Source organism: Amblyomma maculatum, chromosome 4 (assembly GCF_055883805.1).
Source record: "Amblyomma maculatum isolate TAMU_Amacu chromosome 4, ASM5588380v1, whole genome shotgun sequence".
NCBI lineage: Eukaryota > Metazoa > Arthropoda > Arachnida > Ixodida > Ixodidae > Amblyomma > Amblyomma maculatum.
In genome coordinates, this window is record NC_139347.1 from 202,305,271 (window position 1) to 202,317,826 (window position 12,556).

The 12,556-nt window shown below is 45.0% G+C and overlaps 1 protein-coding gene across 1 annotated transcript in view; it reads left to right on the forward strand.

Moving 5' to 3' along the window:
- The window catches only part of LOC146194007 (putative carbonic anhydrase-like protein 2), a 147,581-nt gene that overhangs the window by 42,805 nt on the left and 92,220 nt on the right, over positions 1 to 12,556 (forward strand). Inside the window, exon 3 of the mRNA XM_084600668.1 lies at positions 6,349 to 6,546. Coding sequence (XP_084456794.1) covers positions 6,349 to 6,546 — 198 coding nt within the window. The remainder of the gene's footprint in view (positions 1 to 6,348; positions 6,547 to 12,556) is intronic.

The window sequence follows — 12,556 nt, forward strand, 5'->3', positions numbered from 1 at the left end:
AAATAAATAACTACAATTTCTGGCGCTTATCGGGCCGTTTTGAATCCCTCTCGCAAACTAGCCTCCATATTCCTGCGTACCTCGCGGAACCGAGAAAGAAGAAAACGAAAACAGTGCAGTGTGTGGAACTGATCGGTTCAGTGTTCGCTGCCTTGTACTCGTTACAATATTGTCTAGCAGTTGTATGGTAAATTGGAAGCGAAATTGTCTGACGACACTCCGAACTCTGCACAAGTGGTTGTTACAAAACAATTTTGACGTAAAATTACCTGCGTAACTTTTTTAATTCTGCGGTTTGGTTTCGTTTGGTAAACCTTTATTTCCCACAGTAGGGGTCCTGGAGGACACTCGGCTAGGCGCCAGGTGTAGAGGGCAGCTCCCAAGTCGGCACAGAGAGCCCGAAGCTCTCCGCCGCCGCGCGGGCCTCCTGGACAGCCCGAAGCTGATCATGTAGGGAAGCACTTTTTAAAACTTTGTTCCAACGTTCCTTTGCGGTACCACGGAGGCTTTTCGACTGAAGGAGCCCTATACTTAATCATGCAACCATTTGCTTATATGGTCCTTGGTGGATCCCCAAACACGCCACATGGAGAAGAGGAAAGTGGAGTGAAAGAATATAGAAAAAAAAAATCACTGCAGGGGCTTTGGACTATTTTGGTAACTTGAATATTTCGGTAGATTGCACTGAAATGCTGGGGAGGATTACTGGCGAAGCTGCTGTAAGAAGAAAGCAGCATGCATTCTTTATCAGTTTTTTGCAGTCAGATATAGCATGGCCATTCGTGTTTACTCGTACTTCATGTGCGGCTTGTTATTTCATTACCTGACCACATCATATTGAATGAGCATAGTCATTGTTTTGGAAATGAACCATTTTTGAAATGCTCTACTTTAGTAGCGAATACTACAGGGACTATAAGAACAGAGTTTCTCCATGACTGTCCGAGGCGACAACTGCGGATGCGCCGTAACCATGGCAACTAGCTGTGCCGTTCTACATGTTTCCCTCCACTGCGCCACCTCTTCCCGCCATGTGCAGCGGAGGCTCGCCTGTCACCGGCGGTTGTACCTATTGTAGGCCGTCATTGCACCAGCCTCTGCATCGGTGATTGACGACGGTTGTTGCGACGCGCACCTTTCTCTTCCCCTCTACTTCTTTTATTTATTTATCTCTATTTTCTCCTCAGTCCGCATGAGGCAGTGGAGGTGCATCAGCTGTAAACCAAGTAGCAGGCTCGGGCATTTTTTCTTTCTTCTTACAACCACAACAAAAAGAACCTGCGGTCTCCACAACTGCGCCAACTCGTTACGTCACGTGCCTAGTTATGCAGCTTCACTGCGCATGCGCATACCGTTCGTGGGTCATCCACGGGCTCGTCCGGTTGTTGTGACTGAAGGGAGAAGGAAAAGAAAATGCGCGGGCCTACTACTGGCTGTGCTGAGCCCCCTCCGCTGCCTCGTGTGGACAGAAGAGAAAATAGAGAAGAAAGAAAAAGACGAGGGGCAGAAAGATATTGCAGCAGAGTTGAAACTTGGATCAGTTGGTACAAGTTCTTGAAAGAAACCAGTCAAAATACGTCTGGTCCTTGACTGATTTCGTCTCATCTTCCCCTGTGTTCTTCGTCTTTTGACTGGTTTCTTTCAAGAAAAGGCAGAAAGATGCGCGTCACAACAACCGTCGTCCATAACCGAAACGGTAGCGGGTGCAATGACGGCCTACAACAGATAAACATATGGTGACAGGCTAGCCCCTGCCGCAAGCAGCGTTGACCTACCAGTTCCAGCCCCGTAGGGCCAGAAACTGCCATCCTCCAAAATCTCACCCATGCTCGTCAGGTACGTGAAGCCACAGAGTGGAAAAGGAGGGGAGCGGCATCCCGACAGGTGCGCGTGTAGGCACGTAGAGGAGATGAGTAGTTTGCTTACAGCGCATGCGCGTCCTCAGCGAGGAGCTGATCCGAGTGGAGCAGGAAAGCGTCTGTCGGCATCTCATGCGTGAGAACATGGTAGTGGGTTCTGCATAGAAGAACACTGAACTTTGATGCGTTCATAGGAACGCTGGCTGTCTTCGATGTAACGCTTTGTCGCCTGCAGTCAAAGCTATCGCTCCACATTCGGTTCAACAGCGTTGATCCCTTTTTGTTTTTCATACGGAGCAGCACTTCGTGCCAATAGCTTCATGCTCTAGCTGGGCTGCTCATGCAGGTCAAAGAACTGAAGCAGTCATTCGAGCTGATGTAAAAAAATTACGGTGAGATACTTGAACGACAGGCCAAACATAAAATAATTTTGTAGCTTGAGGAAATGCGTCAGCGCACTTGAGATGTGTGTAGATGATAGTGAAATTCAGTCCTTGAAGATGACCGTGCACGAACTTGAATGGCGTAATCGTAAACAGAACCTTGAGGTTGATGGCATACCAGTGGCAAAAAATGAAATAGTTAGGGAAAGTATTAATGATGTAGCCCAATCTGTGAACCTGCCAGAACTTGCATCAAATAAGGTGGAAATCACACACAGTCTTCTGTCCAGACGAGGAAAGATACCCGGGATCATTGCATGTTTTTCAAGACTTTCAACTTGAGAACTGTGGTTTCGAAGCTAACTGTTTTAAGAGAATAAATATCAGATGTATTCTTTTCTGAAAACATGACGCGTCAAAGCAGAGAGCTGCTGCGCTATGCAAAGGATTGGGTAGCCGTCAATGATTATCATTTCGCCTGGCACAGCCACGGAGAGGTGTTTATCAGATAGAAAGAACACGATTCTGCTATCGCTATTCTCTGTGCAGTAGATCTTGACGAACTGTGAAACAAGCTGGGTAAGTGAGTATAGAGTCCTATCTTTTTTTTTTCAATGCATTCTTTTACTGCTCCAATAAATCTTTATGCCCTGAATAATTACGTAAAGTAGGACAAATTGTTGGGCTGTACTGGCATCCATCTTAATCTCAGGTATGGTAGGAACGAGCGCGATGAACTTTATAATTTCTTTAGTGCAGCTGAAAATCGTTTCAGTGTTATCATGTTTTCTGAAACTTGGTTTACCTGTCAAGAAGACGTATATACTATTCCTAAATACAAGTGCCCCTACATGAACCGTTCTGCTAGGCGGGAAGGCGGAGTTTCCGTATTAGCTTCGAATGCTACGGAATAAAAAATGGTCCCAAATTTCCTTGCATAACAGCTCATTATGAAGTGCTAATTGTAAAGTGTAGTACGCGGATATTTTGTGTATGCTATTGCCCTCTCGCTAGTACTTCTGCTCACGTCTTTCTATTTCTGGATTCATTTTTGAATTCAATCTTGCGAACCAGTATCAGTTGATTTTAGATGGTGATTTCAACATTGACATGCTGTCCAGCATTAACATAGCAATATAATTTAAGGCTTTAGTTAACATTCAATCATTTCAAAATTTTATTGTGTCATCCACATGGTTTTCTTCGGAATATCTGAAGCACTCTTGGATCTATAAAGTTACAATAATGAAAAACGGTGACACCCTGATCAGACTCGCGGGGTTAGAACAAAAACAAAACGGTGTATAATGCCCGCAAAGCAGAGTCTTGGAATGTTCCTACATTCCGTACGAATTATGGCCAAAAAAATGATGCCGTACACGTTACCGACCCTCCTAAACGAACTGTACTGCCGTGATAATCTCATTGTGCCCTCAATGACTTTCAAGCAACTTTGCGAAATGCTTACGCTGTAGTTCTGGTTACTAATGCCATTTTGCCTACTCGTGTGTGTTCATTGTTTGATTACTTCCTCGCCCCTAATCCTCTTGGGTATTCCTTTTGTAATATGTGCGTAGCATGAAACAGATGTATTCATTGTTCTTTTCCTCATAGCTTAGCATATAACCATTAAATATATCTTCTCTCTGCCAGCCTATTTTTGTTACCCTCAATGCTGCTCTGTAATGAGGAAATCGCACCCCTCACGTTGTTTATGCGGCTTTTTCCCTGGCTTCCTCGAAACTACTGGTTGCAAATAAACTTTGAACTTTAACTTAAATAGCATATGAGCGGATAGAGAATATTGGCATCAAAATGTAAAGCATGTTTCACCATGAGGCTATTTCAAACTTTAATGGTTGCTGGAATGTTGGAAATGTGGGAAAAGCTATGTAGGGCAAAGCGGTAGGTGCTTGAACGACCGCCTCCGGGAACATTGTAACAATGTGTCTGAAAAGCGAGGAGGGTTTTCGGATGTACACTGCAGGAAATGTAAACTAAACTGTAATGACGAAAATGTAAATCAACACGATCCAGATGAAATGTCAGTGTGCCATCCTGACTACCGACAATGCCATGTTATCGCAAAAAACCGATGTCAACTGACTCGTGAGATTATAGAAGCTGAAATGATAGATCGGTTGGGTGAGTCTTGCGTAGCCAAGCCTTCTATCACTCTTACTCGTAAGGAGTTGATATACTTAAGACAAGATATGAATGTATCGCCTACTGCGCATGTATGATGTTGGGGGTTTCATCTGTATAATAAGGTTCTGAGGCTCGAAATAAACTGTTGCAAGACAGCGCTCGTGTGTCCTATGTGTCTTCCTTTGTCCTCGTCCTTCTCTGCGCTGTATTTTTCCATCATGAATAACCAACACGCCCAGACTACTACGGGGTTGCTGTCACTTTTGAAATGCTGTGCCTTGAAACCATCATCGCTTTTCTTTTTTTCTACATTTTTTATGGCACAAAGGGCATTGCTGCGTCGGACTGTTAATAAAGGTTCAGCGCGTCAGAAATTTCACCGTCAATCGATTACAGGAACAGAAGCGAATCAGACTCCAAGGGTTGAGCCTCGCAGCAAACGGTGATGGAGAGCGGCACTCACGCAGTGAAGCGTCCATTTGCTCTGTTCGCAGACAAGATGCGCGCCGCTGGCACAACAGTAAAGCGCAGTTCATTAGAGATATCAGTGGCAGTCGATTATATTCTCACGTGGTGGGGACAATACCGAAGACAACTGGTGATGAGGCTCCGATTGCACTGAATTAAATTATTGGGCGCATTTGCGGCCGCAAAAGTGTTAAGCGACTCGGCGGCGGCGATATCGACAAGCGAGCAGGGCGTCGTCTCCCTACTAATGCTCGTTACAGCGAAGAAATATCTGGATAAAGCAGCCGAATATGACCACAACACCTTGAAACAACGTGCAAGCAGACACGATTTTCTGTTATAATTCGAGATAAATCTGGGCACATCCTGAGCGCCAATGGAAATGATAAAGCCGCGCCTGGAGGCTTCCATGCACAAAGGGAATAAAATGTCCGCTTCGTAGCCTAGATTATTGTAAGCGTTGCAAGCAAAGTGATAATTTGGCGCATACTTCTTCGCTGCGGCAAATAAAGGTTGCGTTGATTTGCGGCTATATATTTATGCAGAAAAATATAAGCGCGCCCCTTGTGTTGAAACGCTGAAGTCATTTTCGGCGCAACTTGGTTGTTCTTCGCCTTAAAAAACCACTTCGTAGAAAGAGGTATATATGCCTATATAAGAGGTAGTTTGCCACAGCTTAACGGGAAAAAGTTTTCAAAGCGTATATTATTTCAGTTACTGCAGCATTTCCTGTTTCTAGCAGGAGCTCATTCCCCTCCGCCCTCCCTTCCCTTTTCTCCTCGCTTATATCTTGAGCGCATTGTCCAAATGGCAATTGCATTCTACACCAGTAACATAAGCAGTAACATGATCCACGATTCATGAGACTCAGTTGCCGCATTAATCGATTACGTGAGCTATTGGTCCCTTTTTAGCCCACTGCATTGCCATCAATGAGTCTCTAAAGCATACATAACCACCATCCACATGCATTGCCCCGTTAGCCGACTTTGAAATCTTGTTTTGAGTACTAGCTACGGTGTCTGTGTTAAGAATACTACTTCGTGACCACAAGAACGCTGATGATCAGCGGCCCTTGTTGGAACATCAGAGCGCTGTTACCTGAATGCATTATTCAAATTTCCTTTCTCCCTCGCCGCCATTACTGTCCACAGTGTGGGTGCGACACCCTTGTGATGAAATACATGCTTAAAAAAGATAAGTGATCAAAATAAAACTGCTCACTTTTGTTCTTAGCTTGTAGGATACGAAACTCAGCAATGTGCAAAAGGCTTATAGTCTGTATCGAAGTTTGAATACTTGTTTTATTCGTGGACTTCAACAGTAATCCCAGTGTGAACTGCTTATGCTTGCTATTTTTGATACTGCATGTGCGGTAATTGCCTTGGCTGCATTTAGAGCTTCCGCTTTTGTTAACAAAACGTAACGGTTCACTAATAAATATCTTAGATTGAAACCTCACATTGTGGCACTCGTCTTTGCCATCGCAGATCAGCGGCATAATCACCAACACGGGGCACGGCGTCATCTTCCGCGTGTCGGACAGCCTGGCGCCAGGCCTTGCAGTGAACATCTCGGGTGGTCCGCTGTCCTACCAGTATCGCTTCCACGAGCTGCACATCCACTACGGCCGCTCGGACGACCGAGGATCCGAGCACACCATCGCTGGAAAGCCATTCCCCGCAGAGGTGAGGCCCGCTCGCTAGCCACACTGGCGCAAGTTCTTTTTTCTTTTTTTTTTCGCAATGCCTATTCTTCAGTCGACTCGCTGGTACCCATTCGGATTCACCATTCGCACACAACAGTCCCCATGTGTCGTGCCCAGTTCCTGTAAGCGCCTCGGTGAGCCAGTGCGAATCTTTGCCCGTGTCAGCTCAATCCAGCTCAAGAAATTCATAAGTGGCAACAAGTTGAAGTTCGTTTGAAATTATATGAATATGAATATCAATTATTACTTTTAGCGCAACAACTACGCTTACAGCCACAACTTCAGGAATAATCTTGCTTGACATACCGTCTTCCAAAGTGAAAAAAGAAAGCTAAGCATTGCGAAATTGAACCGTTGTGCGCTTTTTTTCTTATTGCGTAACATGAATTTAGCACTGAAATCTCAAGTTATTTTATTAAGGTTCCCGCACGGGTTTCTTGCGCACTATATACTTATATTTTCATTTCACTTTTTTATTGGCCCAGAAAACATCCTGAACGGGTCCCGCGACTAAAAGCTGTTATAACAGCTTGACGAGGCCATGGAACCCTATCGCTTGGCAGATTGCGGTACAACAACTAATAGACAACAGCAAAGCAGAAGCAAAAATATGGCATTTGAGAGCAATAATAGAGTTAAAGAGTACAAACAATAGTGCAAACAGAAATGAAATATACCAGTGCATATAGAAAAAAGAAGAAAAAAAGTCCCTAATCTGTGCGTTCATGCTATCCGGCTTATTCTGCGGGAGCTAAATTACCTTTTGTGCCACCTTTGTGTTTCTGCGCATATGTGTCCGCCCTTTGGTCTGAAAATAGTTTTCTCTCTGGCGGCTGCTTGCAAAAAGAGAACCAAAATGTCGTTTCGTCTTGCGTCTGATTTGCCTCTTTTTTTTTATTTTGCAAACCAAATTAATAGTAACCAGGCATTGCAATCTTATCATCAATCTTGCCGAATTGGTGACTGCGTTATCTCATAAGTACTTCGTGCCAAAACTGTTTCTAACTTGGTGGAGAGAAGGTTGGTTGGTTGGTTGGTTTGTGGGGTTTAACGTCCCAAAGCAACTCAGGCTATGAGAGACGCCGTAGTGGAGGACTCCGGAAATTTCGACCACCTGGGTTTCTTTAACGTGCACTGACATCGCACAGTACACGGGCGCCTTGCTTTTCGCCTCCACCGAAAAGCGGCCGCCGAGGCCGGGATTCGATCCCGCCGCTTTTTTCTCTTCACTTCCACTTCTGAACACCAGCTGCGACTTCTCTTATATCGACGTCTCAGTGAGTGACGCGTGGCCGGTTATCCCCATAAAGAAGCGTCTTGCGTGGCCATCGCGTGAATCTTTTCTTCATGAGGCAAACCGCAACAAAATTATGATGTGCGTATTTTATGCGCTGAGGCACTTTTCTTATCAGTGGGCGCAGCCCGCAACTTTTCAGTTTTATTTTTTTTCAACGGCGATAAACAAAAACATGGCAGCTGTTGCTGCGTTATGCTCTTTTCTTAGCGTGTGCCTATTGATTTATCGACGAAAAAAAAAAACCCAGTAATTTATCGAACAAAACAGCGTACATAGGAAGTTATGAAGAGCAGGAAAAGCTAGACAACTTCCGTCGGTCAGTCGGTAAATATTCTATTGATTATTGCGATAATATACTGCAGACTAGCTGATTAAATTTAAACGTCCTTTCTGAATGGATCATTGATTTGGTTTTCGAGAAGTACTCTCTCCTTGTTCCGGAATATGTAATGTATACTTTCCATCTCGAAGCAGTGCGCAATCAAAATACTTATCCGTAATATCTAGCTTAAAATAAAAGGAACTATGACGCCCCCTCCCCCCCCCCCCCCCCCTTTTCTCTTTAGTTTGGCGAGAGACAAACCAGCAAAGAAGATGAGCTTTGTCGATGCGTGCTCTAAATTTCACTTGATGCGGCTAGCTTAGTCGTGCCACGTAACCTGAGGTGAATTTTTGACGTAATTTTGTAAACGTATGTTACTCACAATTTGCTATCAGTGAACTCTTCAGCAACAGCAATACCTTTCTTCCTCGCAAGCATGCATCACCTTTTGACTCTTTGCAGCCGCAATATACCTGGGCGAACGGTCGAAAACCCGAAAAAAAATATGAAGAAATGAAATGAAATTCCTTCAGTATAAAACAAAACAACACAACAGAGTAGTCCTTGCTGCACCTCTTCGTTGAGTGAGAATGGGGGAGAGCATTAGTTGCTACCATGTCCTCTATTCTCAGTTATCCGACCCAACCTTCTCTCTCTAGCGTTCACCCGAGCAGAAAGCAGATCCATACAATGGTTCATAGGTTCAAAAGCTCTAGCTTCCGCAGGCTTTGGCGTCATCACAGATTAACACTTTTGTATTTCAAATACAAGTTTAATGGTTACATGTCATGCTTGCTTCTTTGTAACTAAGTGCTCTATAGAACCCTACACCCATAACTACAGCGCAAACGACAGGATAGAGATGAAGGAGGGACGCCACACAGAGATGGTCCTGTCGTTTGCGCTGTAGTTATGGATCATCGAAAGCACCACATCGCCCCAAAAATGCTTTTGTAGAACCCTACACCATCTTCACCTCTGTGAAACCGTATGAAAACAGAAAACTCAGAGACAAGACTTTAACGTGTCCGGCGTACATAGTAAATCCAAATACAGCCGTCGAGTGTTAGTTCTTTCCAATCTGGTTTAATCCATGGGCCATCTACTGTCTTGCTGTAATTATTTCGTCCTGATTGAAATAAAAATTTTGTGATAGCAGGATATTTCGATTTCGAAATTATTTGCAGTCGTCGCCAGCAAAGAGGAGATGAGAAGAAAATGTGACTCTTTGCATTTTAAGAACATATAAAACTCAATGCTTAAGTAATTCTTTTTCTTATTTTTGCGGCCTGTCCGGTGTTCTGCCAATTTCTTTGGAGAGCGTCTCGCAGAAAACGAGGGACACGCATGTTGCACTTCACTCAATAGCGGATGAGTTCATAATTTCAGCTCTTCGTATACTGATCGCTGAGAAAGTTAAAGATGAAGAAGAATGTAAGGTGATCATTGCAGTGGAAACGGTTTTTTATGCAAGCCCAGAAAGCCACTGGCTGATGCTATAATGTACGTGGCGGCTGCAAATATTTCGAGGAACAACGTCGTCTCTACCTTCCGAGCCAGCGCGTGTGACCTCTAATACAAACCCCAGCGAACCACACTGACAAATAATAAGGAAGAGAAAAATAGATAATGAATCAAAAACGTTCAACAGTGCTCGAGGAACTCGTCGGCGAAAGATTTCGAACGCAGGTAACGCCTTGCTTGAAAATCGCCATGTTCCAGTCGACTTGGAACAGCTTTACATTCATACGCCAGGAGTCACTTCCTAGAGTACACATTGTGGGGTGCAAGGGTTCAAGCATATTTTGACGGCAAAAAGAAAAGAAAGAAATAAAAAAATGAACGAGACGCAATTCGCGCTCGTAGTCGACTCTCAAACTGCAATTCAAATTCGACGGCGCAGTGACGAAAAAAGGGGGGGGGGGGGGGGGGGGGCGGAGGAAGTGCGGAGAGGAGTTCGACGCACTAGCAGATTCGCAAGTATTCCATCCGTGTTACGGGCGGGGAGGGGTGAAGGGCAAGTATCGGTGAAAAAAACTTTCCGAGCTAGAAAAAAAGAGAAGGATAGCGGCCAACAAGAAGTCGGGCAGGCGAAGACAAAAATGACTTCATTGAAATGCAGTGCGTAACGCGGCAAGCGCTGCCATCAATATTACATTCGAGCAACGTTCTCATCGACCTTTGGTCTCGGCCATAGTTTTTTTCGGGGGTACTTTTTGTCCCCTCGAACGCGTGCAGTTTCGCACGACTTCCCGTGTTTTTGTGTTTGTGTCCGCTTCAGTTCCTTGCTTCGAGAGGTGTGTGCGTGCGTGGAAGGGGCGGAGGAGGGTTGCGTGCGATAGTGGGGAAGCAGTCATTTGGATTGTTACCAGGGCACCACTGTGCAGCTCTGGGAACGCGTAAAAATCGACATGACGGGGCTATAATGGTGCTGCACGCATCCGCCGAGGGCTTCTTTTCACCACTCACGTGATGACGAAGAAGTCAGAAGTTCACCACCGCTCCGTATCTCACGCCTTTACGTCGCTTGTTTATTGTTGTTTTTTGTTTTTTTTTTACTTCGCCGTGCTGTGTATTTTTCTTTCTCGCAGTTAATGTTCTTAATTTTTTTTCTACGGTGTTCTTTGTTTGTAACATGCTTTGAACCTGCTCTCAACTTTTTGCTACAATCGATATCAACCGACACTGCATTTCGATTGGCAGCGGCGGCTTTGAGGGAGTGGTGCGTCGCCTTCGCCAAGAAGACACAGCGATGATTACGCGCCGCCGTGATGCTTATGCTCGTCGTAAAACAGATGAAAACGCAACTAAGTGACTTTTTGTTTCTTTCCCACTTACCAATAAAACTATCAAAACACTGCCGATTGGCGAAGTGGCACTAGCCACGGAATGAATTATATGATGTGGCCTAATCACGACGTTCTTTTCGGGCGTAACACCAGTGTATAGCCATGCGTCAAAGGCTGCCGCACATAAAGACGGAAATTTTTGGCAGTCTGCTGCTTGCAGTCTACCCGGCTGGTTCACATGCAAACGACTGAGCGAACAGGGCGGCAGTGACGAGAGCGAAAAATTTTAAACCTGTTGGAACTGCGTCCCTCTCGCCGCTCAAGCCATCGCGACAGCTGAAAAGAGGTTTCTGCGTTGCCGCAGCAGAAATCGCTAGCTCGTAAAACATTCTTAACACGGATGAAGACGATCGCGTTAACTTTAGTGGCTTGGAATAGAGCGTTCTAAGGCATTTTATCCCTGAAAGGTTGTCGAATAAAATGCATCCTCTGGGCCCAAAAAAGCGCAAGAAATTTGCTTGCTCTGTCCCGCGGCATCATTTTTATTCAAGATGTAGTGTCCGTCACAGATAGTGTACAATTTCCGCCTGCGAGGCCACAACGGAGGCAGCAACTGCTAAATCATGTTGTAGAGTAACTTAATATTAGACAAGCACAAAAATGCTGACATGGAACAACGTGCAAAGGCCCACGCATCAGACTTATAAAAAATGGCTGGTGAAGAGTTGTCGGAGCGAAACGCCAGTAGAAACCTTTCCGCCTCTTCATCCCGACTGCAAAAAGAAAGGTTCTTGCGCTACAAGATATTTCCAAATCAGAACCTATGGACCCACAGTCGTGTTCCTCTACACAGTGTTTGTGAAGAGAAGTGACGTACCTGACAAATGTAGATTTGAAACGTAAATTTAAAAACGATGGAGTGTCCACTATCTGAAGTGCTGTTAAGAATCGCTTGGCCTAGTTAGCAGCGGAGTGTTTGCTCTGGAAGATAAGTTATTAGGATGCACTAATTAGCTATCTTCACAATTATTAGCTCCGGGAAAAATGTGTCAAATCACAAGTTGTAGATCTTGAAAAACGGCTGGGTTGAATGTTTGCGCCAAGGTACCACTTACTCCGCTTTATTTGCAATTCATAAACGAAAGCTATCGCCACACAATCTGCTACGATAAACAAAACCAGCGCAAACAACACGAAGACACAGACACAGGAAGGAGGCAAGCAATCGTGGCACACTCTTGGTGGCGCTCGTGGGGCTTTATCCTGGTGATATCGGAAGCACATGACAGCTTCTCACGCGAACTGTTTCCGTCTTCCTACCTCTTTATGAGTTTCCTCTTACCCTCTTAGTGACGAGTTTCCTCTTAAGAATGATAATCTGCGCACACGGACGCGATGAGAGATTTACCCGCTCATATCAGTGCTACTAAAAAGGTTGGCTTCGCAACCGGATCCGCTGGAATGCCTCAGCTCGTATGCTGGCCGCGGCCTGGCTCCACGAAGACACGAAAGGTACGAAAGGTACGAAGGGGAATTATCGGAGAAGCGGAAGAGAGGTTATTAGGAGAGGTCTGCGGAAAAC